This window comes from Arctopsyche grandis, chromosome 9, assembly GCF_051622035.1.
Source record: "Arctopsyche grandis isolate Sample6627 chromosome 9, ASM5162203v2, whole genome shotgun sequence".
In the NCBI taxonomy this organism is placed as follows: domain Eukaryota; kingdom Metazoa; phylum Arthropoda; class Insecta; order Trichoptera; family Hydropsychidae; genus Arctopsyche; species Arctopsyche grandis.
The window spans coordinates 22,503,710-22,530,253 of NC_135363.1; the positions used below are offsets into that span (position 1 = coordinate 22,503,710).

Genomic DNA, 26,544 nt, shown 5'->3' on the forward strand with positions numbered 1-26,544 from the left:
ACCCACGGCACTGTATTTTCCCCAAAACATTTTCAATATTTATCGCGAAACCGCTTTCTTTTCGTACCCCTACCCCCTCCCTCCATCCCACATACTTTACAGCGCGCGTAACGGTTTATTTTAAACGGAGCAGGAAACCGAGAAAGACTCGTGATAATTTCCACGATGAGTGAAAATCGCAAGAACAGAATTACCGTAAAACACGCAGGAAATTCAGTTTGTGAAAGGACACGCGCGAAGGGTAGTCAATGAGAATCTTTCAGCATTTACCAGCGTGGTTGTGGACTAGTGGTTGGCATATTATGCTTTCGAGTAGAGTGGTCACGGGTCCGAGTCCTACTAGAGTCCCGCTGCTGGCGATATACCTTAGTTTGTGACTCCAGGTCGATCGTTTCTTATCAGAGTTTGCCAATTTTTCTGAAACGGTTCCTCTAATAATTGGCATCTACTTTCCTATCTCTCTTGCTAATCTAAAGCTTTTCAGCGTCTTGAGGTTCACCAATTTGATTATAAAATGCAAAAATTTCCCCATATATGTCACTGTGGTTGTTTGTATGAATTCGCCTTGTATAAAATGCTTATGTATGTATATTGATTGCATTGATTGATTGCATCGTTTATATTTAAGTGCACTCGCCGCTTTGGAGCTATCTGTAAAGGCGAGTGTTCATGTTCTATGAAATAAAATAAAATATATTTTTTCGAACATAATAGTCACGGGTTCGTGTTTCACTGGTTGCTGCTGCCAAGATCAGAGTTTGCTAATTTTTAATTGAAACGGTTCAACACAAATTGACAATCTTTGTTCACTTCTCGCAATTTTTGAGTTTTCAGCATCTCAATTTTGCTGATTCGTATTAAAATGCTGCAAATTTGTTCATAAATGTCTCGCAAATCTTGAATTTTTCAGCATCTCAAAATTTGACAATTTATATTGTCTAATTATTTAAGTGTTTTTCTACAGTGGATGAAATATGCTATTTACGAACGTGAAGTCATAAACGCGTGTGCGAGTGAATACTTAGGTAGACGTATCGTATGTGAGTAACTGACAGTAGACGGTCCAGCTTTCAGTTGCTTCTGCAATAAATTATGACGCTTCTTGAATAAATTTCTAAAACTTCAAATAAATTTCTAGATTTTGCAGAATAATGTGGAATCTGGGACAGATCTGTTTACCAGTTCACATACAAAATTTTTAATTAGTATTCGTTTTAATTTTTTTTACTTAAATGACGAGTGTATTTCGTCACTCCTGCCACTTGTCCCACCCGCTTTGAATTCGAATATGTGTATCGCGTATATGTATATTGGTTTGAATACGACCATAAATGCTTGCGCAACGGGAATATATGCATATACCAACATATATGTACATAGCTTGGTTATTCATTCATCAATTTTCTTTATTTTTTTTAATTTGATGTATCGAATCAATATATTTTGCATACATATGTTTATATATTGCAATTTCATTTCAGAATCATTCGTTTAAATGTCAACGGGGACAACACTAGTGAGAGATAATATTTTTTTACGATGTTAATGTCGTAGTTTGAATGCGACTTAGATTTGATAGGCAATAGTATGTATAAGTAAGCTCGTTGTTTTCTTACGTAATTTATCTCTCGGCCATATAAATATTTAATAAGTCTTCCGATGAAAGCAAAGTTTTCGCTTATTGTGTCTTTATGGTGTAATAAAAACGGTATAACCGATTATGACTTTGTTGTATAATGCTGCTTGAAAACTCGTAAACTGCTCATAAAAACGCAATATTGAAGTTATAAACATATTTTTCATAGGCAAATGTTAATATACATACATATGTACAAGTTCATACATATTTATGTCTATTTCGCATTGTGTCTACAATCAGAAGATAGTTTAATATATAATAATCGATTTGTATAAAATAATTCTTATATACATATCACCGAGACGATCACCAATATAAGATATGCTGATGACACGGCACTAGTCGCTGAAAATTTAGCAGACCTGCAAAGATCTCTAGACCGTGTGCATCAAGAAAGCAATCGAAGAGGTCTGCGCATAAATCTAAAGAAGACAAAATTTATGATAGTAGATAGAATGCAAACAGACACCGGGAATCTAACCTTGGATGGAGAGGTGATAGAAATAGTAAAAAGATTCAAATATCTGGGTACCTGGCTGAATGAAGAGATGGACCCAGATGAAGATCTAAGAATCCGCATCGAGATGGCTAGAACAGCATTTGTAAAAATGAAGGCGGCGCTTACAAACAAGCATCTCAATCTTCATACGCGGTTGAGATTCGCGAAGAGCTACGTCTGGACAGTATTACTACACGGATGTGAGACGTGGACTCTGAAAACCAAGATGATCAGCCGCATTGAAGCTTTTGAGATGTGGGTCTATAGGCGTATGCTGAAGATTCCGTGGACCAAAAAGATATCAAACGAAGCTGTCTTCGGCATGATAGGGAGAGGCAGGGAACTTGTTTCTGTCATCAAGCGGAGAAAGATGGAGTACCTCGAACACATGATACGGGGTTCAAAATACGAATTTAATGGATTGGCAGGAAAAAGTTATCTTGGCTTCGAAACATGCGCATGTGGAGCGATATGAGCGCCGAAGAGCTGTTCCGAGCCGCTGAAGACCGATGCGGATATATTCAAATAATCGACGAGGTGGTCGCCAACGTCTGGATGCGGACAAGGCATTAACAAGAAGAAGAATAAATTTAAATCTCTTATAGTCTAAAATTTCTCATAGTCTATTTTTTTTCTTATAGGAACGTCGAATAGGTATATAAAAAAAGTTTTGTACCAAATTGGGCAAGATTATTTGATTCCTCGCGGAAACGTAAAAATAGTCCAATAAAAAATAAAAATCTGGAAAAATACAAGGGTACCTTTTTTATGAGTACATTAAGTTGAATATTTGCTCCTTTCTCTTTGTTGTTTCACATAAACGGATAACAATTCAATAACTTCGCCAAATTACTGTCATGGTTGAGTGAAAGAAAGCATCTGAAAGTTACAGAATAGCATCAAATTAACAAATAGTTGAGAGACTTTTCAGAAATGCTATAATTGTATTATTAAACCTTTTTATTTCAATTATAAACCTTCTGAAATGAGCATTCAACTTTATCAACTATATTTCAACAATATAAAGGACACTTAGATTTTGCTCTTTATATGTATAATATGTACTCCCAAATTTATTATTTTTACTTTATTTGATAAGCTTACTTATGTACATACAAAAATTAGCATTGTAAAATATTTATCGGAGAAAATCATGTCTCATCTTCCAACATACGTGGAATATCTTAGTAGTATCAAGTAAGTACATATATATGTAGTATATATAGCAAATAGTATGAAATACTATACAAGTAGTATAAAATACATACACTCGTAGAGAGATTATACTGATATAATAAATATTAACAATGATAAAATGGTCGATAAAAATTCAGTAAATAAAAGCATACCGACCTGTACAACAATGTTGCAAAATTCTCTCCTGTCGCTAAAAATTATTCAGTACTTGTTTGAAGTTCGTTGAGGAAAGACGTTTCAATGATGATGGTATTATTCTAAAATTATTAAAATCATTTATTAAAGATATCTGTATATTAAAATATTGATAATACAATGTATTGATGTATTCAGAAATTCATCCGATGATATTATGATTAGTATATTAATATAAATGGCCAATGATTTGTTTTATTCAATTTCAGAATCTTGCAAAATATTATGCACAGAGACGTCGAGACGGAAACAGTTTCGAATTTTCTGACGGTATGTACATATATATTGTTAAATACGTGTATGACTGTCAAAAGTATATCGTGTCATTTGATCACTTTAATCTGTATGTTTTCAGATTCGGAATCTATATACAGGAGTAGTGACACCGTTGAAGGAAGTTCCAGCTCTTCATTATCATCAGAAAAATCTGTTGGACAGAGAAGCAAGTTTCTGTCAACCTCGAACGGATCTATTTCTACGCTGCCAGAACTGATCGTCGAGCCATATGAACGAAAGACTCCCGAGTTCCTGGAAAACATAATTCCCGAGTACATTCGTGGGAAATTTCAGCAGGCTAAGAGAGTAAAAATGGACGAGGAAAATTTTGACTTAGAAGTATACGCTTTTTGTAAAACGAGCGAAGCCGAGAATCTGTACAGGTTCTGTGCTCATTGCACGGAGTTGAAGAGGAAAAAAAGGCGATTGCTTTTCGTGAAAAATGCTGCCACATATAGATATGAGAGTGAGTGAATGGTTTTTGTATGCTTACTTTTTAATTTAAATATGAAGTTATAATTTTCTTCAAAGATTCATTCGTTTGCTTCGATATTAATGTAATGATTTCAACATTGATCAACCCATTTCGTATCATCGGAATCTGAAATTTAGTAACTGAAAGTTCAAACGATTCATTTCAAACAAAATTTTCTTCGTATACCGGAAAATAAAGGAAGTTTACTATTATTAATGAAAAAAAATTGTTTTATTTTTCAAATTATTTTATTTAAAAATAAAAACGTTTATAATATGAGAACAAAAACACATTTACACGTTTAATTGAATTAATATAATTGTTTAATCAAATTATAATTTGTATATTAATTAAATAAAAAATACAATTCATAGTATTATGCTTTTAATATTTGTTTTTAATTAATTCAATTTATTTTTTTGAAATAGTAAAAATAGGAATGCTATTATTCCTGTATTAATTATGTGTAATATTACAAAATTTGTCCAGTTCTTATAATAGTATACATATAAAATATTCATATTCATCACGTTTTTATTTATTTATACAGGTGTACACCCATTTATTTTTATTTTACATGACATTCATGGTCAAAAATTGTGCATTGTAAGTATTGTAGGTATTATTCAAGGCCAATTACAAAAATCGACTAACCATCATAGAGACTTTAAAATGATAATAAATCAGCGAATCATAAGAATACGTACAAAAAGTGGCAACGGTGCAGTCTTCCGCTATTGACAACTGTCTATTGTCAAAAGTGTTTACTTTTGTTTTTACAAACCTCCTTTACGTTTCACTTACGATTACAATTTAGGAAAAAATTTGCCTCTTATCCGATCGTTTTCATACTTTGCCATATTGCTCATTTTGGTCATCAATATAAGTAAGTGGATCCTTTGCCATTACGATAGAGATAATGTCTGGAAGTAGAGCCGAAGCCAAGGTCGTAGCCAAGGTAGCAAGCCGAAGAGTAAAAAATAAGGAATCCAGTAGAGGAAAGCGTTGGTCGTTGTCGGTTCATATTTTGGTATTCGCGACGTTGCCGATACAGTTCATATGTCATTTTAATACACATTTCATCCGCTTTTTAAGTAGAAAATATATATTTCAATGATCAAAGCAAAGTTTCTAATGCAATCTGTATCCGTCATTTAGAAATATAAACAATTTTTTTGTAATGTATAGAATCTTTGTTTATTTTTTTAATTATCCATAATGGTATCATGGGAAAATATAAATTTAAATAATAAGAAAAGATAAAAAAAAAGTATTCTTAAGCCAAGCGAAAAAAATTTCGTTTTACATTTTATACATAATTTTAAAATTTTGCTTGTTGCATAATACGGTTGATTTTTATGTCCGAATTAAATATATACAAACATATATACATGATGTATTTCATAATCCGACATTCATTGAAAAAGAACTCGGTGAGAATTTGCACAAGTGGTACGACTCTCACGGTTTCACGTTTCAGCACTGAAGCGTTGTCTCTTGATTAAGCCTGAAGGAGTCGAGGATGAAAAGGGGAGGTTGGAAAAGGGAGGATATGAAGCAGTGGGTGGAAGTGCACTAGCACCAATGAAAGAACCTATTTGCTTAATAAAAATAATGAAACTGCAGACAAAATTTTCCTGCCAGTGCATAAATACATATTTGCACCGCATGAGGAGACGCCAAAAGGACACGTGTGTGAGTAACATTCATGTGCTATTTACACGCTGATGAAAGCACATATTTGATCGGTTGTATGCGTTCTTGTAACCAACCAGGTTGGTTTGTTTGAATTATGATGTTTTTACGGTGCTTGGGTTGTTGTCAATTCAGAGTAATTTTGTTGTCATTTCAGAGTTTTTCAACTCTCCTTCCGAAACTGTTGATAAGTAAATTTATGTAACATTCCACATAAAGATATATCAAAGCGGGTTTTTGTTTATATTTTAATTTTTATATTTAATACGAAATAATATTTGCTAACCAGCGGAATAGACTAATGGTAAGCATATAATGCTTTGAACAGAGTGGTCACGGGTTTCTGTTGGCCAGACCTTGGTTTGTGACTCCGGGTCGATCGTTTCCTATCAGTGTTTGCCAATTTATCTGATTTTAATTGAAACGGTCCCAACAAATTGGCAATATTACCAATTTTCTCGCAAAATCTCGAGTTTTCAGCAATGTCAAATTTTGCTGAATTGTAAAATATGCTGCAAATTTACAAATTTGACAATAAATGTCTCTGTGGATGTTAATTGATATGTATTTACTGAATTGTTTAAAATGCTGCAAATTTGACCATTTATGTCTCCATGGATATTAATGTATATGTATTCATGTACTTTATATAATATTAATAATATCAAATTGTATCAAATGTACATTGTTTCTGGACACGAAGGCGAATTGGAGTTACATACCTGTTAGGTCTTCCTGGTATAAATTAAAGATAAAATAAAATAAGTCAAATAAATGCACCCAATTTTATATTACGATGACGTATTAAATCTCAAGATTCCCATTTATAAAATTTGAGTATTTTCTACCTTAAAAAAAGTATCCATATATGTATGTACATACATATGAGCCGTTATATATGAAAATGACGGTAGTCCAATTTTTAGTTCCAAAATTACTATTTCTGTTTGACTTGACTTACAAATTGTTATCACTTATTTTAATTCAATATTTCCAGAATATTTAAAAAGCAGAATAAACGTATTACAGCCACGAGTATTTTTAAATATTGTTAAACGCAAAACATTATATTTAATGTTTTGCGAGATATTTCTTGAAATGAAGAAAAGTGGACTAACGCCACTTTTAAATATAAGGGCTCAGTTGTTGATTGTTAATACAGTTTTAATGTACTCTAATTTTTTAAATCGAATCATTGAATCATTTAATCGAAAAGCATTGAACATTCATTTAGTAATATTGTCGTATTTTATTTATGTTGATATTGTTCATACATATTGATGTTCCACTTCTATAATATAACTACCTATGTTAAAAACTGGTGTTAAACATACGTGATGAATCTATGTACTAATACAGCTAATTCTTATTTTAATATTCTATCAAGCCTTTTTAAGAGAACTTTTTTTAACGTATAAGTTATAAGTTTTAATTTTAATTAAAATTTATATACAGAACCACTTGACAACAGGCAAAACACCAGTAGAAAATATAAGCTAAAAGAAGGTACAATTGAAAGACAGTTAACTAGACCAAATGATGAATATTTATAATCTTGATTTATTGATATAGTGATAAACTGTTCTGAATAGAAAGGTTTTGTAGACATATCACCAGTTGCCTCTTGCACCAGTTGCCAAGGATGTGACATGTATGTACATATATTTTCATATTGAAATTTATAGCAATACTTACTTCAATTCCGAAAGAAATAAAAAAAGACCAAACTCTTAAGAAAATTGAGTTAACCGACGAATGTACAAAAGAAAAGTTTGAAAGTATCCCAAAAACGAGTGCGGTGTTCCCAAATTGTCGTTCGACGCGAATTTCCATTATAACTTATACATATTTTATTGGCAGCCATTTGCAAGGTGGACTCGGCGAAAGTTTGGACCGTTTTCGGGAAAATTTGCCACTTCGGAAAACTCGCGCGGCGACATAAAGGCACCGTTACGACTGATGACTAAATCTCCACGCCGAAAACTCCCTTCGGAAAGCTTAATATATTTTTTTTTCACCGACCGATTCAAAGAAGGTACACGACCATAGTAATAGTAATATCCATAAAAAAATATTCAGCATTTTAAAATCGTATACCTAATTGGACGACCCTCTAATCACCTCGAACGGATTGATTTATTATAGGCCGTGAGGCAAATTTGATGACGCGGTCTGGAAAATGCGAGGAAGAGACGTGAAATATTATCTAAACGGTTTCTCCCGAATAACCGGAAAGTGCCCGTTGGGATATTGACGAACATAAATAACACGTATCTTTATTGATCATATCAAGGCTTTTTCGCCAGCATTGCATTTTAGAGGATTGCATGTTCTTTTGTGCTTTCAATTGTTTTGCATGACTCGCATGTCTAAGCATGTTCGTCAGCAACATGCCAAAACGATAGTATTAAATTTCAATTAATACTCCAAATGAGACTTTCTTAGACATGCAATTTAAAATTGAAGCAAATACAGTTGTATACAAATCAAATTTTGAAATTCTACATATTCACTAGCATGAGCAATGTAAGTTGAAGTTTAAACATTTTAAGTTCACAATCTTCCTAACACGAAGCAAAATGATTGTACATGCAAATGATTTCCTAGTGAGGATTTTATCATGCGAAGACATATTTTATTGACATGTTTCAAATGTATAGAAAATAAATACATATATGTACATACATGGAACTGTCCTAGTGACCTTATCTAATAAGTACATACATATATTGAGCCTTTTCAAAGAATGTTGGAAAATGTGTTAATAATTGTGTGAAATTTCATATAAAATACACTTCCCTGAAATAATAGTATGGTGTAGATTTTGATATGCGATTTCGATAGCATTTTAATTCACCAATACCCAATGTACATATGTATGCAGATATACAGACGCAGTGTTTTTATCTTTGATTTTTTCTCATTACTGACATAAATAAAATAGTAAAAATTGTGATTAGTAAAAAAAAGTGATTAAAAATAAACTCGAATGAGCAGTCTGAGAGATAATTTTTCAACAATTCATTACTGTAAAAACAATTCCAAATAATCATTTAAAATAAATAAAAAGTAGTCACAAATAAAAACAAATAGCATTACTTTGATTGAAAATATTCTAAATTTCACCCATTAGTCGTAATTAGAAAAAAATTGGAGTATTATTAAGATTCGTTTATATTGTTGCTTAGTTCGGGTTCAAGGGTCCAAATGATGTTGTTTCACAGGATTTATTCTACTACTTGGAGGTTCCCACGAAACTGCCACTCACTCGATAAAAGGCAGGTAGCCGAGTAATCAGATATGCAGTAGTCCGAGCAGCGCCGAAATTGCCTGTAGATGTTATTTTCCCATCAAACTAGAAACTATTAACCAGCAGCATAAATAATTAGCGTGTAATGCTTACAATTATGTGGTACAATTACGGGCTTTATCCCTGGGTTTTTTTGCTGGCCAGACCTTAGATATGTGACTCCTAGGTAGATTGCATCCTTTCAAAGTTATTTTATTTATTTAAAAATACACGGGGAAGGCGGCAAAGCCGATATACCCACGGGGTTTGACTTATACAAATAATAAAATAAAAACAAAAATATTCATAACAATAATAAGATAAGAACAAGTAAAACTACAAAATAAAAGAAAATACCAAAAAAAGAAAAATAAAACTAAAATATCTGGAATGGCAACATAATAGCCAGCAGTGTGGCCTAATGCTAGCGTGTATGTTTGCACCAAGTGATCAGTGGGTTCGATCCGCTATACTGCTGGTTAAATTTGGGGGTATTTGTGACTCAAAATCGATCGTTTCTTATCAGAGTTTGCAAATTTTATCTAATTATTGTTGAAATGGTTCCTCAAAATTGGGAAAAAATCATCTTTCCTGTTGTCACAAATCTTCTGTATTTATTGTATTTACAATTTGTAAAAATTATGTACAAATCTAAAATCCATAGATGTCTCAATGGATTAATTCTGTAATTAATTAATTAATTAATTGTTATTTCGTGTTCTTCAGCTTCTGGAAATACAGTGATTTATGTAATAATAAAATGCTGCATTGTTTGTAATTAATTATCCAGTAAGGCGCATTGGGGTCTTCCTGTCAAGCCTTCCTGGTATATATCTAAAAACGAAAATATATTGAAAAAGAACAATTACGAAAATCCTCTGAATTTAAGAAAGACATCTAGGTCGTTTTTAAAACATTAAAGTTTTCTGAATTTACTACATTGTCGGGAAGACTATTCCAAATTGTAACCACTCTGTTTGAAAAGAAGGAATCTCTGATCAATTTATTCGATTTTTCTTTTTGGGGTTTGAGAGTGTGACCTCTGAGATGAGTGTATTCATTGAATGTAATAAGTTTGGACAAATGACAATTAAAATGATTATTTATTATTTTAAAGACTTCGATTAAGTCGCCCCTTATTTTTCTCGTGTAGTGAGATGCATTCGTTATAAGAAAGTGATTTAAGTTCCGAAGGTATCTTTGTAACCTTTCGACACATATAATACCTTATTTAAAATGACGTTTCTATATACTAAAAAGTTAGCCAACTTATCTGATTTCATTTGAAACGGTTCTATCAAATTAGCAATTTTCGCCTTTGTAACCTGTGTATATGTGTATGCATGTACATTGATGTGTATGTATTACATCGGACAAATCTCGACGATAACCACGTATTGATCCGATCTTCGGCACAATTAACATCGACAAGGGTGTGAGATGGTTAATTGTAATCGCCAGTTCGGGATCGGTTTTGAAGTTCATGATGTGCGATAAGCTCGCGTTTCGACTGGGGCCTTCCGGACCACCCCCGCATAAATCTTGGCCGCCTTCAATAACTCTCGACGGGGGCCCACGGGACCCCAACGGATAGATAAACTTCTCGAGTACCCCCCAAATCCCCCACCATTCTGCCCGGGGGACCCGTAAGGGATATTCGATAGTTTCCTGCGTGCGAGCGATCAAAATCACGACAATAAGTCACCGGTATATACTGCGTGGATACGTACATATGAACAAGTGTGAAAAACTGTACCTGTAACCAAGGCTATAAATTATTGTGATAAATGTGAAAATGATGTGTCGTAGTGAGTGTTTTGATTAATTGGAATTGTGCTAATTGATGCGGAATATGAATCTGGTAATTTAATAGTCGAACGTTACGCATTGATGTGACGTACAGCTAGAATTATTCAATAGTATTATTATGTTTAAATATATGTACATACGTAGTTGAATTTAATTTGTGGTATTATTCTACTGTTTACGCTCGAGTCAATTTGCTAGATTTCATTTACATGTAATTACTGCTCATATTGTTTAAAATAATATAATATGTATGTATATCTGGTGCATTGCGATGTAATTAGATTTTAGAATGGTAAAACGGAATTCGTATTAGAGATTATAATTATAAAATGCCTGAATGTGACATATTCTACATTTTCTGAATGTAATATTTTATGTGTATTTAATATTTTCGCTTGAGTGTGGTATTTTCCACCTTAGTGAGCGTAGATTATCGGATATTATTTTAACCTCCGTCTGCGCTCATCCTTATTTGTATAATTGAATGTGATGTATAAATGGAATTCTGATCTTCTCTCTCTCATTGGGCCTCGCAGGAATGTTTTATATTTACGGCTGGTTCTTATATATTGGTGTTTGCTGTGAACGCAAAATATATCCTTACTATGTTTTCTGTTTATGAATTAAGTCAATTTATTTAACAATTTATGAATTAAGTCAAAAAGAAATAGTGTTTTTGGAACTGAAAATAGGACTTCTGCCACTTTCAAACATAATAGTATAATGGTGTTACTTTATTGTTCGCTTGTCTGGAGCATATTAGTGTTCGAGTCTGTAATTTGGAGTCCCACTGAAATTAAATTCTCTCTCTTCATAGAAAGAGTTTCTTAGATGCCTTTATATGAGGAAATATAAATATTACCCCTATTTATTTCCCACTGCTTTTTTACAAGGTATGCTAGACTTTGACTCACTATCTTCGAGAAGAATTATTGCCATTTGCACATATTTCTTTGGAGTATTAAAGGGAAGAATCGACAACCATTCGATTTTATAAGAATTTAAATTTTCGGCGCCTGAATGCGGTAGAGCTTTGCGTCATCATTTACTTTTGTAACCTATTCCTGAGAAAACGTCTGCTTTCAATAACTCGTCTCTTGTAAAGGCTATCCGGTTATTTAATATGATTGATGGACATTTGGGCCTGTTAAATTGTCATGTTGATGAGATGGTCAGTTTCTTGAGATTCAAAACGAGACTATTTGAATGGGATGAATGATTGTTAATTATTTTCTTTCTTTGTGCTTTTCTTTGTTATTTTTTTTTTGTAAGACTGGTGTGACGCGTGGGGCAACCTGTCAGGTCAAACTGGTCATTTTATTGTTATTATTATTATAAAATAAAAAGTAAATAACGTCTCATATAATTATGGTTATGTGGTATCGATTTGCTTGGTGACCATATAAATTAATTAGCATTTCTAATTAAAATTTTAGAATGTGAATATATCATGTTTATGTGAATATATCATTTTGTGTACTAGATGATTAACGTAAGGAATTAATGTAATTAAATATATTACTTAAAAACCTTGGTTCGCGGAAGGAAGATATGATATAAAGGCGACCCAAGGTAATACGATTATATAATATTTCACCAGCGAACCCAATGAATGTAGGAACTTTTTCAGACAAACTAACGAATTGAAACTAATAAAAACCTCGTGAAAATGTGTAGGATGAGATGGATGAGAGTTGCCCAAAACAGACGAAAGATGATCAATGAAACATTTAAAACCACGTATGTATGTAGATCAAAAAGAGTTTTTATACATTTTTTCTTCGTAATTTAATGTTCATATGTAAAATAAGCATTCGTTTTAAAATTAAATAATTTAAATAAAAAACAAAAACAATACTATTGTTGCGTAGGGGTGGGTGGAGGATCCAAGAAAAGGCCAACGGTCGTTTCACAGCATTTATTGATGATTAAGGAGTTACACGTATTGCTAGTGTTCAATCCAGAATGAATTATATCGCCTACGTACCGCCTTATAAAGGGTAGATCTCTCAGGACGCCTAATCTGTTTACCTGTTATATAGTCACGTATTCGGATATGTATTTCCAAGACATTGGGACTTCCCGTACCGATTCTGAGAAATAACTAATAACGGTCATTGTTTAGCCTAAATGCACTTAGAGTCCAGATATAATCTTTGGAAGTAAGTGCATGCATTTAATTAACCGATAACAGATATCCGTTGGTCTAAGTACAATTCGCTCAATCCACGGCGTACGTAACATTGCCTCCCTCTTAGGTCAAATCGTCCCGATTGACCAACCAATCATAACTGATAAATCTACAGTAGTTACATTTATCTCCGATATCAGTCACAGTTACATTTACCATTACAGTCGTTATCTTTACAGATACAATGGAAACAATGACATTTAAAATCTATTACCGTTACATTAACGTTACCTTTACAATTTAAATTCTGTTACAGTTAGATTAACGTCACCTTTACAATTTAAACAATTACATTAAACCTTCGTTAAACTTCAATTTACGACACCTTTACAATGTAAACAAAAACATTTAAAATTTCGTTACACTACGATTTACGTCACCTTTACAATTGAAACAATTACATGAAAACTTTCGTTAAACTTCAATTTACGACACCTTTACAATGTAAACAATTACATTAAACTTTCGTTACACTTCAATTTACGTCACCTTGACATTGGAAACAATTACATTAAACTTTCGTTACACTTCAATTTATGTCACCTTGACATTGGAAACAATTACATTAAACTTTCGTTACACTTCAATTTACGTCAACTTTACAATGGAAACAATTACATTACACTTCATTTTACGTCACCTTTACAATGGAAACAATTACAGTTATATTTCTAATCCCCTAAAATTAGTCATCCGATGTTCTACATTTGGAAATCAATATTTGTTAGCCCTTCGGTCCAAAATTTTCTCACGTGTTTGGTCCATGTTGCTCGTATCACCAAAGTCCAAATTTGCTATGGCAGCCCCGTATTCCTGTCATGTGGTCCAGCATCCTGCTGCAGACCAACGTTCAACCCAGAACGTGCTCCAAAGCCATGTCCCACAAGAATGGCTCCCATCCTCACAAAAGTGACTTGGTCCATGTCTCTCGTGTCACCATCGTCCAAATTTGCTACGGTGGCCCAGTGTTCCTCTGTCATGTGGCCCAGCATCTTGCTGCAGACCAACGTTCAACCCAGAACGTGCTCCAAAGCCATGTCCCACAAGAATCGCCACCATCCTCACAAAAGTGACGGTTGACCCTGGAAAATGTGCACCCCTCAGTCTGCCACTCTGTTGGTGGTGCTTCTTTTCCGTTCCCTTGACCCTGGAAAATGTGCACACCTCAGTCTGCCACTCTGCTGGTTGTGTTTCTTTTCCGTTCCATTGACCTTGGTAAATGTGCACCCAACAGTCTGCCACTCTGTTGAATGTGCTTCTTTTCCGTTCCATTGACCCAACTGAAATCCATTTCTTTCTGATGTATTTTCCCGTTACATCTGCGAGATGATCTAAACACTGCTGCAACTGTCCATGTATTTTTTTCAGGTACTCGTGTTTCCATTAGTTTCCAACTAGATTTTTTTCGATGTTGACGTATATCACTTGTTCCACTATCTCTCGTTGAAGTCGCGATCTGGAGTTTCTTCGGTTTCAAATGCCCTCACGTGGTTGATCCAAGTCGCTCGTTTCCCCAACGTCCAAATTTATTGCGGTGGCCCCGTCTTCCTGTCATGTTGCCCAGCGTCCTGCTGCAGACCAACGTTCCACCCAGAACGTGCTTCCGTTGCCATTCCCTCTGAAGCGGTGCCTCTATCCTCCCAAAAGTGACTTGATTGACTCCGCTGACTGACCAACCAACATTTATCCTATCTGATAAATGTGCCTCTCTGCCGTTGCATGGTTTCGATTGAATTCCATTTCAATCCGTTTACTTTCCGACTCTTTGCGAGACGACACCTGTGACGTAACAGGTGGTTAACTAGTTTCCAATTAGACTCGACTAGTTTCCAATTAGATTTTTTTCCAGTTTGTTGACATCTGCCGTCAACAAACAGTTGAAGGGAATAGTGGCTTGTAATCGATATCTCTCAGTTGTAGTCGATCTCCGCTCCTCTTCTGACGACGATGCTTTCCCGTGGATCGTCGTCACCTACAGCCGCTAATTCTTGCTACTTGCGGCGAATTGACGAACTGCCCTCGTCCCGGTCGCCCTTTGGATGACTCTGCAATTGCCGGATGCTGCTCCTCGATGTTGCCCTTGACAGCGCCCCAAGTTGTCCTCTCCCGGCAGCACTTGTACGAAACCTCCCGTTTCGTAACCTCCTTCCGTCATCCCGATGAATTCTCGGCGGCCACCGCCGATAATGTCAAAGTCGAGTTGCAGTGATAACTGCAATTCGACAACCGAATATGTGATGACCGATTCTGTGTGTTGCAGTAAAAACTGCATTTTTTTATTTCGTGTCTCCATGGCTCGAACTCTCTCCTACAGCTTCCGAGGATGGCTTCGCTGTAGCTTCTCTTCCTTCGCTGGTGACTTTGTTCCACGGCCCATCTTGGATCCCACTTCTGACGACCAGTGTTGCGTAAGGGTGGGTGGAGGATCCAAGAAAAGGCCAACGGTCGTTTCACAGCATTTATTGATGATTAAGGAGTTACACGTATTGCTAGTGTTCAATCCAGAATGAATTATACTTCTTTGTGGCTACATTTTAACGATAGTTTTCTCGGGTAGTGACACTCCCTTGACCTATCTATCGAACGTTTTATATAAGATAGATCTCTCGTTGATATTGTAGTGCGGGCTGGCGGCTGCTCGCTTGTTGATCGTTTGTCAGGCTAGAACACTAAGCAAAATTAGTGCATCATCTGTGGGATATTGTCGGGGTTAGTGTGTTAGTGGGTGGTTAGCTGGTTTGGGACCGTTCGGTGGTGATTTGTTTAATTTAACTGAATGCTAGTTTTAGCCTATGCCCGTCTTCAAAATGTCGATGGGCCTTTGATTAAACGTGAGTTTGGTCTCACTGAGGGAGTTGATCAGGGGGGAATGAATTATATCGCCTACGTACCGCCTTATAAAGGGTAGATCTCTCAGGACGCCTAATCTGTTTACCTGTTATATAGTCACGTATTCGGATATGTATTTCCAAGACATTGGGACTTCCCGTACCGATTCTGAGAAATAACTAATAACGGTCATTGTTTAGCCTAAATGCACTTAGAGTCCAGATATAATCTTTGGAAGTAAGTGCATGCATTTAATTAACCGATAACAGATATCCGTTGGTCTAAGTACAATTCGCTCAATCCACGGCGTACGTAACACTATTTTGTTTTTCAGTACGTGCAAGTTTCAACCCAAAACGGACTAAGATTTGAAATATATGGTAATTATGCATAAATTTAAGTCACTTCAATATAACGTTTCAATCTACAAGGCGTGGATTCACATTCAAACAAAGAAAGTAATGCATTTTTTTAAAAAAAATATATAAATTCTTGACGGTAAAATAATACACACATATTATTAGATTATATCTTGAATGACAAACCTTGAAAGCGCTGAGCTTTGTGAAAACACTCGAAAATTCCTGCACAATCGCGTGCCACTTCGTTTGAAATATTTCGCTATTTTTGTGCATAAAAATGACCGAAATGACCGGTTTTGACACATTCAATTTTCACTGTTTACGACCACCGTCCGTCGACCGGACGTGGAAAAATCGCGTGCGTCGGAAAAACGCAGCGAACATAACAAACTGCGAATTGAATACGAGATTTTCACTCTGTGTAATTTATTTTTTTATTTTACCCGCTCATTAATGTTTAATTTCCATCAGGTGTGGTATAATGGAGGCGTCCGTTGATAATTAACGGTTGCAGAGTCATTAATTTGGAGGTGCAACTAGCGAACGTGGCTCGGTTTCCACGTGTTGAATTGCAACTTGGCGAGGTAAGTGGTCGCATCGGGACTGGTGATTAATGACTTAATACACTTTCTTGTGGACGGGAAGGTGTTTGCAATTTGGTCGAGGATATGCAGCTACTGCAATTTGTGCGAATGCACCATTAAATCTATTCAAAAGCTGTACGTACAGATTAAACTCTCGTCTGGCTGTTGAAACGCTCGTTACACAAATTAAGTGCATAGTACAATATAATAATGATTTCAAATTAAAAATTGAAATCGTCTTAATGTGAGATGTTTTACTCATTTAAATCGTAGTGGACTCGTTTATAAGTAGTTCTAGGTAGAATATTTCAAAAAATTTACGGAGGGTAAATGATGAATATTTAATGTAACTTTTCGAATGAAATATGATGGAAATAGGCGGGTCATGTAGCTAGAAGAACAGACGATAGATGGACGAAAGAAGTGCTGGAATGGTACCCGAGGGAATGTAAATGGGCGCAAGGTAGGCCACAGTGGATGAAGTTTAATAAAAAATATATATAAAAAGTACTACAATATAATAAAATATAGTCCCGGCTTAAATGATAATCTTAGAGAAATTTCTTTATTTGAATTAAAAAAAATTTGTATACAGGATGTTATTAAGCTAAGTGCTAAAGCCTTAAAAGGTTGATGGATCATATCATTTAAAGCAAAAAAAAAATAATTACAAAATAATAGCTAATCAAAAAAATATGAAAATCTTTTCAAATCATTTAGAAGAGATTAATCTCAAAATTATCCAAAATTACCATTACAGAAGTAAGACGAAAGACTCAAGCTTGCATTAGAAATTGGTATTTGAAGAAAAACAATTTTAACAATTTTAACAATTTTAACAATTTTAACAATTTTAACAAGTTTAACAATTTTAACAATTTTAGCAATTTTAACAATTTTAACAATTTTAACAATTTTTTTGACTTTAAAATTGGCGGCCTTTGTTAGGCGCGCTCTCTTAATTATATTTTTACACCATAATTCTGTACATCTGCATAAGTATGCCTCAAATAAAAGGGAAATAAGCAGGCATGTTTTTAAAAAGGTTTTACCTCTAATTTAGTTATTTTTTTAAATACAAAATAAATATCAGTTTATTACTACTTTTACAAACTTTTGAAAACTCACTGTGCCTCTAATATTTTTTCTGACACCGATAGTTTTATTTAATTAAATAAACATTAGAAAAACAAAAAAATAATAAATGACTAACATTCCACTTTTAATTTGGGCAGTATTTATTAGCAATCAACTGTGAGATTTTGGTGTTTTTACTAAAATCTTAAAAAAAAAACCATAAGACTTTGGACTGAGGTATATGTGGCTCGGAATGTTGTTAATAATATGAGCCATCAACCTTTTAAGGCTTTTCACTTAGCTTCATAACACCCTGTATTACTTCATATAAAGATATAATATGTACATATGTACATATGTTCATTATGGTCCGTACGCACCAAACCAACGACGATTTTGGGCCAACTTTTAAAACCAGTAGCGTACAAAATATCGAAATAAAAATTAAATATCAAAATTAAGCTAACGAGCGAGATTGAGCTAAAATTAGATCATCGTTGATGTTTTGAATTACAACAATGTTTTGAATTACGACGAAACGCATTACAACCAGAGAAATATTATAATTACGAGCGAAAAAAACCTTGTTATTGTTTCTTATAAGTCGTTACGATACACTACTGTTTCGAATGAAATATTTAACAAAAAAAATGTCGGTGATTTGTCAAAGGGTTTTTTTTTCTTTCGTCGAAATAAAATTAATAATCACACATTATCCGATAAATTTTACCTCTGAGATGGATATAATTATTTGATTTATTTCGATGAGAGAAACAATTGAAGACATTATCCGATAAAATTTACCTCTGAAATGATTTAATTAATTGATTTATTTCGACGAGAGAAACAATTGAAGACTAAAAAAATTTCGTTTGATAAACCGACAACATGTCGGGTTGGGACCATCACTCGGTCACCCATACTAACACATGATATATTCTCAGTAACTGCGCATTACGGGGAAGTAAAAATAATAATTCTTTGATTTTTTTTCGATCTTAGTGCGTATCTACGTAAGTCAAAACATCTTCGACAAACAAAATTCGAGGATTACATGTATGTGATTGTTGATGATCTAATTTTAGGTTCATCTCGAAAATTTATTTAAATTGGGCATGTTCTGTTTTAACTTTCAATATTTTATTTTAAATTTAATATATTGATTATAATTTTATTTTGATATTTGAATTTAATTTTAATATAATAATAATATTTTTAATTTTGATATTTGATTTCAATTTTTAAATTTAATTTTTATTTCGATATTTTGTACGCTACTGGTTTTATCCTGCTGGTTAAAACGTTGGACCAAAATCGTCGTTGGTTTGGTCCGTACGCAGCATCAGAAGATTAATGTAATTAAATATATTACTTAAAGCCTTGGTTCGCGGAAGGCAAATATGATATAAAGGCGACCCAAGGTTATATTATTATACATATTTCACCATCGACTTGGTGAACCTAATTGAAATCTTTATCGGTGGTCCAACCTCGCAAAGTTTCAAATCGATCGGAAGAACGTAGGAAGTTTGTCAGACTAATTGACGAAGTGAAACAAACAAAAGCCTTGTAAAAATATGTGGGATGGGTTGGACGAGAGTTGCACAAAATAGACGGATGGAAGCGTTGGAGAGGCTTTAATCTAGCGGTGGATGGCGAATGGCTGTAAACGATGATGATGGATTATACTTCTATTTGATATTATTTGATATTATGAGTCGACGAATCGATTTTAATTTTTTCCGTTTTTTGACTTTCCATTAAGTCACTTTCCTTGCAATGACGGCCACCTTTTCCATTAATATACAATACTAGTGTTGTACCCGATCACATATCATCGCATGGGTGTTGGCATATTAAGTTATTAAATAAAAAAAAAAAAAAAAATGTGTCGTCGGTCGTGTGTTCGATCCCCACGCGGTTGTATTTCTTAAAAATGCCTTTTAAAAATATTTAATCTAATATTTATATTTTATTGTTTAGTGTGAAAAAAAGTAGTAAATACTACCTACCTACACATGTACCTACATACATATAAACGCTATATAAAACACCGATAGAAAAATTAATTAATTAATTAATTAAATACATTTTCAATAGATGGCAGTTAATTCTCTGTCAAGAGGAAACATTGGTAGCAATTAGTATATAAATAAGTTTTTTTTTTTTTATTTTATTCGTATATATTTTTTGGCAGTGGTTTAGCTGTGACATACATACATATGTATGTATGTCGAATCGAAACCACTATAACAGTGCAACGAGCGTTATCTCAGACAGACAGAATAGCGATATCATACATATATATGATTTATATGATATTTCACAAATAAATTAATAATATCAACAACTTACGTATTTTATATCAAAATTTTATTAATGTAAATATTTCATAACACGAAACATGAACTCAAAATTAACAAAAAATAAAAGTCAAATGTAATTGGCCATCGCGGGTACAGTGGGGGGTGAATGCGATAGTATGTATATTTTACGTAAGTCTCATGCTAGATCGGTTCGACTATAGCATTGACGTTATATTATACATGTTTTATAATAGTTATTTAATGCGTGCGTGCGTACGTGTATACGAAGTATTCGCTGTTAACACCATACTCCCGTCTCTTTTTCTCCCTTTCGAATCGTATATCGTGGAAAGAGACGCGGGATATCACTTCGTTCATATGATTGGCCGACAAAAACAATATATATATATATATATATATATATATATATGTTATTTTTAAATTAATTAAATTATTAATTCCGTTCATCCGAATTGTGATATTTTATTGAGTGCACAATTACATATGTGCACACAGCCCACAAGTATTGCTATAATGTATTAGCTTTATAAGAATTTTATCTAACGAATATTTGGTAAAATAAAATTGGAAAAAAATTAAATAGTCTCGAAACGTACTTCAAATTTCATTACACGTCTATTCTTAAGAGACATTTTCAGCGATATCTTTTATAGGATTTCGCTTGAGTGAAAAATGTCGACGGGCGTTTTAGCACACATTGTACACAATAAGCACACTTTCGAAGGACACTCGCGCCGAGGAAAATATTTTCACATAAGCCGATTATCCACTTCAAAAGTTATTATGAACTGGGGGAATCCTTTACGTCTATCCGTTCGTTCTGTCGGCTAATCCCTCTGAAGATTAGAACCCGGTCGTGTAATCCCGAAGTCGAGTGGGACGGGAAAAGCGCGACGGTTAATACGTATTCGAGACTTGAGAGATTGTCATTCGTCAACAATGCCTCTGAGATTAAAAACTGATGTATATGAAACAACATATTCTTGTCATGACCTTTGATTTGTATCAAGCCAGCAGCTTGGACTAGTAGTTAGCGTACATGCTTTCAAACGTAGTGATCACGGGTTCGAGTCCCACTGGTTGCTACTGGCCGGACCTTGGTTTGTGACTCCAGGTCGATCGTTTCCTATCAGAACATGCCAATTTATCTGATTTGCATTCAAAAAATTGGCAACGAATTGTTGTCAAATTGTCAACAAAGTTCCAACAAATTGATAAACTTTACCCATTTCTCGCAATTTTCGAGTTTCCGGTATCTCAAATTTCGCTGATTCGTATAAAAATGCTTTGTTTTGTTTGTTTGATTGTTAAAAATGTTTTTCAACATCTCGAAATTTGAGGATTTATATAAAAAAAAATGTTCCGTAAATGTAAGTTTATCAAAAATTGGTCAAAATTTACACATAGATGTCTCTGTGATGGTTTGTTAAATATATTCTAAAAATTATATATCGATATTTGTTATTGGCCAAGATGGCGCATTGGGGTATACCCTTCAAGTATTTCTGGTATATATATATGTACATATGTATGTGTGTAATAATCGTAAGTGAAACATAAAAGAGTATTTACAATACACGTGCAAGAAGTTTTTTTTATTTTATTTTATTTTTTACATAGATATAGTATGTATACCAGGAAGGCTTGATAGGAAGACCCCAATGCACCTTCCTGGACAATTAATTACAAACAATGCAGCATTTTATTATTACATACGTAAATCACTGTATTTCCAAAAGCTGAAGAACACAAAGTTACAATTAATTACAGAATTAATCCATTGAGACATCTATGGATTTAGATCTTGTACATAATTTTTACAAATCATACATACAATAAATATAGAAGATTTGTGACAACAGGAAAGATGATTTTTTGCCAATTTTGAGGAACCATTTCAACAATGATCAGATCAAATTGGCGAACTCCGTAAAGAAACGATCGATTTGGAGTCACAAATACCCCCAAACCTAACCAGCAGTATGGCGGATCGAAACCACTGATTACTTGATGCTAAACATACACGCTACCATTAAGCCATACTGCTGGCTAAGTTGGCGTAAGTTGAAAGCAGTTCTGTATATACATGTACAATGTACATATGTATATATGTTGTAGTGCATCATCCCATTTATACTTTGGTCGGTGAAATAATAATTAAAAAAAACATTTTCCGAGTTTGACTTGTGCGCAAATCCAAAATTTTGATGCTGTGGCAAATTAATCTTTGCGCGTCGGTAAAGTTTCTTCATAGTTTTGAATATTCGGATCTGACTCGTCATATTCGCCGCCGAACTATTTAATTAACTCGGAATAGTTAAGATGCTTACGCATTATCGCGTTTAATTAATCTGAAACTGATAGTTCGAAACGTATCAATATTGATTAATAGTATGTGGCTACGACGACGACGACATTAATATAATTAATCATATTTTTTCCAGTGCGTATCGTATTTCTGCCATTAATTAAGAGTGTGTGGTTTGTGGTTTTGGTTTTCGATTTGGTTGAAACATTTATTTGATATTATTTATTATCAAATTAAGTTTTATTTATTACTAGCTGAACCCGGCATACGTTACAATTCCACAATAACGCATGAAATTCCCGTTCCCGTTCCCGTTCGCGTTCTCGTTCCCGTTCCCATTTGTCGGAAAAATGCAGGCAGCGAAGACATTTGAAATTATTCTATTGTTTGTTTTTTTTCCCTAACAACGCAGGTCGCGACGCGAAAACATTAGAAAATATTGCGTTGCAATGCCAGTCATTCCCGTTTTTCCCGTTTCCGTTCCCGTTTTTGCGCGATTTTTTTAAAAATAAACTTCCCGGACATGCATACAACAAATACTGAAAGTTGGTTTAGGAGCCTATACGAGACAGACAAACAGACATTCATTGGTTTTACTGTTTGGCTTCTAGAGCGGAAAGTATGGAAAGTGAGAATGAATTATAATTTTGGTGGGTAAGTTGGAATTTTGGTTGACCGAATGAACACTTGACCGAATAAACAATAGGCCGACGAATATTTGGCCAAATAAAATTTTTAATTGATTAAATTTGTCAAAAATATCAAATTTTAATGAAGTCGATGTGATTTCATAATAATGTTTCTGTTTTCTGTAATTTTGATACACAATCAGCCAAATGTCCGTTCGGCCAAACGTCCATTGGCCTAATGTCCGTTTGGGCAAAAGTCCGTCGGGTTTATATTCATCGGCCAGGTGTCCTTTCGATCGAAAGTCCGTGCACGAGAATTTCGTTAGTGTCAGTTTGGTATGGAACCAATTTTATAATTTTTAAGTAACCGTCCCAAAAATTATTTTCAAATAATTTTTTTTTGTAATCGTCCATGTATGCATGTATATATGTACATAGATCTTCTCAGCAACAATCGACCTGTAATCTGGTGCTGAACCAGTAAAGCACGTTAAAGGTTAAAGGAAATTTAGTCTCGTGCATTTTTTGTAGTTTATACCATGGTGTCATTATGGGATTGCCTCCGAGGCGTAACATCCAACTTTGGATGTAGTACATATAAAATCAGAGCAATGTAATAATAATAAATAATTGTTGTCAATATTACGCGGTACGTCTCTATAAATACGCTACAACGCACGGAATAAAATCGGATCAATTTACTAAAAATGTATTCCATGATGTTTATTGTGTGTTAAAAGGTTTATTTTGAATGCATTATGCAATTTTTACCGATGCTTGCCCATTTTGCGAGTAATAAACAGAGAAGTTTTTATCGGACATATGTACATATATACGTCGAGCACCAAACATCAAATACGACTGATGCTAAAATTATTTAGGATTATCTGTGGACAATCGTCACTTGACAACAATATAAAGCCTAAAGTCACTTCTATTAATATAACATTTTTCTGTATAAAATGTATAAATATTTTTTTTATCTGTATTACATATATAAAAATGAATGTATGTCTGTGTGTGTGTGTCTCGAATAGGCTTCTAAACCACCGAACCGATTAGGATGGAACTTTCTGGATTTGTTGTATGCATGTCCGGGAAGATTACTGTGAAAAAAAAACGGGGAAAAACCTCCTAATAATAATATTTGTAATTACGACTTTACTGACGCGAAAGTAAAGCTATCCTCCCGCCTTCAACGCATCACGCTGTGAGTGTGACAATAATCGCGCCGCGCCTACTTCGCACTACTACGGAAACGGGAACGGGAATGAGAACGGGAACGGGAACGGGAATTGCACGCGTTACTGTGGCATTGCAACGCATTCCGGGTTCAACTAGTATTAATATAAATTTGAAATTAAATTTAAAATAATAGTGACAAATGAGGCTAGGTGGCCAATTTTGTAGGAGCCGTTTCAATAATGAAATCGGATAAATAAATTTTGATCTACCGGGACCAACATACATACATTTATCCAAAGTGTGACCAGTACCAATGGACCAGGGATCAAACCTGTGACCCAAAGGTTGTTCGTATTATACGCCAACCACAGCTTTGTTTCAGGTACATCACGCATATAAGAAATTTCGATCTGAATTTTTTAGGAGTTGGGTTTTTTGAACGACTCTATGGGCCTTGTTCTGAGAGACGGCGAAAATTCCGTGCAAAAAATAGTCAAAGGTTTGATTAAAGTAATTCTTTATACGTAATTGACGTATCACTATCTGAGGATAGGAAAAAAGGCATTACGTCCGTGGCAATGTCGTTACGGGTCGTTTGTCGCAACTGGTCCAGGGCACCTGGACACCTGGGCACACTACTACTTGTGACGACCCCCGCACGCACCGACCCGCGCTCGTGATTCATCGTCGCCAAAGTGACCCAAACGACCCGTGGGTGGGCCGGGGGGATGGAGGTGGACAGGGGGGTGTGTTAAAAGATGATAAAGCGGCCAATAAAAAGGTGATTTATTCGGCCATTAGGCGCCACATTAGTGAACCGCGCATTGATACAGTATGGACTGGAAAATCTCGTGGAAAAACATAGTAAATCTCACGAGCGAGCAAAACGAATAGAGATGCCGCTCCGGATAAATTTCGAGTGTATCGAACGAGCAATACTTCACAGACGGTTGTTTTCTCCGTTTGAGCCGGTGTTTCTCGATCGGGGATCCGCAGCTTTTTTTCCCGTCGCGATTCACAATCTAAATCGGCTGGTTTTAAATCGGATGGTATTAGATATGTATGTAAGTGCAGCACATGGGTCTACCTCACGGGCCGGAATGTGAAATTACCGAAAACGCAAATATCGGAAGGCAAAGATCGAAAATCGAAAGATCTTAAGTCGAAAGATCAAAAAAAAAGGGTGCATGGTAAACGGTACATACTCACTTAATTTGTGTGAGCAGGATACAACAGGAACAAGAGGAACAGGCTTTTCCTCCCGTATTCTGTGCGCGCACATTAATAATCACTTTGACAGTTGCCGCGCGACGAGCGCCCATCTGACAGCGGTCGTAACACCGCAATACACGGCATAGCGCACATTGTCTATGCAGACGCGCACGCGCAGGTACATGGCGACACAAAACGCCAGAAAGGAAAGCGAAATGGGCGACAGGAACGGTTCTGCGGACTCCCTCGAGGAGACAGGACTTTCAAAACTCGAGAGGAGTCTGGAAGAACTCGAAAAATAAGTTATAATAACTACACGCAGAGAGATCAAAGAAGGAATTGCAAAGGCGATTTCCGCCTTTAGACTCTATAAGGAGCAGCGCGAAGCGGCTACCCAAACCAGGGCTGCCAAAAACCCACAGAGCAAATCTCAAAAAGGAGACGACGAAGGGAAGGCCAGAAAAGATTCTTCTACTGGCAGACCTCCACTCCCACCACTCCCATTGACGCTGGAAAAGGATGATGACTCTCCTCTCTAGGCCGTATGGAAAGAGGTGGTCGAAAGAAGAAGAAGAAAACCAGACCAACCAACCACGTAACAACCAACGCAGCCACAGAAGCAAACTCGCGGCCCACCTGGCCCCAGAAATGAGGCCATTAAGATAAGCGTCGGGAAAAAGGCAACATATGTCTCCTAGAACGCTGCTCCTGCAGGAATCATCCCGATCGTTCTGCTCGCGAAGGAGAGGAAGCAACTCTTCGACGG

The 26,544-nt window shown here is 35.0% G+C and overlaps 1 protein-coding gene across 1 annotated transcript; it reads left to right on the plus strand.

Annotated features, from left to right (window-relative positions):
* The first annotated feature begins 3,538 nt into the window (after positions 1-3,538).
* LOC143917162 (uncharacterized) lies at positions 3,539-4,499 on the plus strand. Its single transcript, XM_077438576.1, has 3 exons — positions 3,539-3,584; positions 3,740-3,800; positions 3,886-4,499. The coding sequence occupies exons 1-3, from the start codon at positions 3,576-3,578 to the stop codon at positions 4,278-4,280; spliced, it is 465 nt and encodes a 154-aa protein (XP_077294702.1). The 5' UTR covers positions 3,539-3,575; the 3' UTR covers positions 4,281-4,499.
* The last annotated feature ends 22,045 nt before the right edge of the window (positions 4,500-26,544 follow it).

Excerpts from the sequence above, each read along its gene's own strand:
- LOC143917162 (XM_077438576.1), top strand. Across the intron at positions 3,801-3,885 it reads CAGTTTCGAATTTTCTGACG|ATTCGGAATCTATATACAGG; the intron begins GTATGTACATAT and ends GTATGTTTTCAG.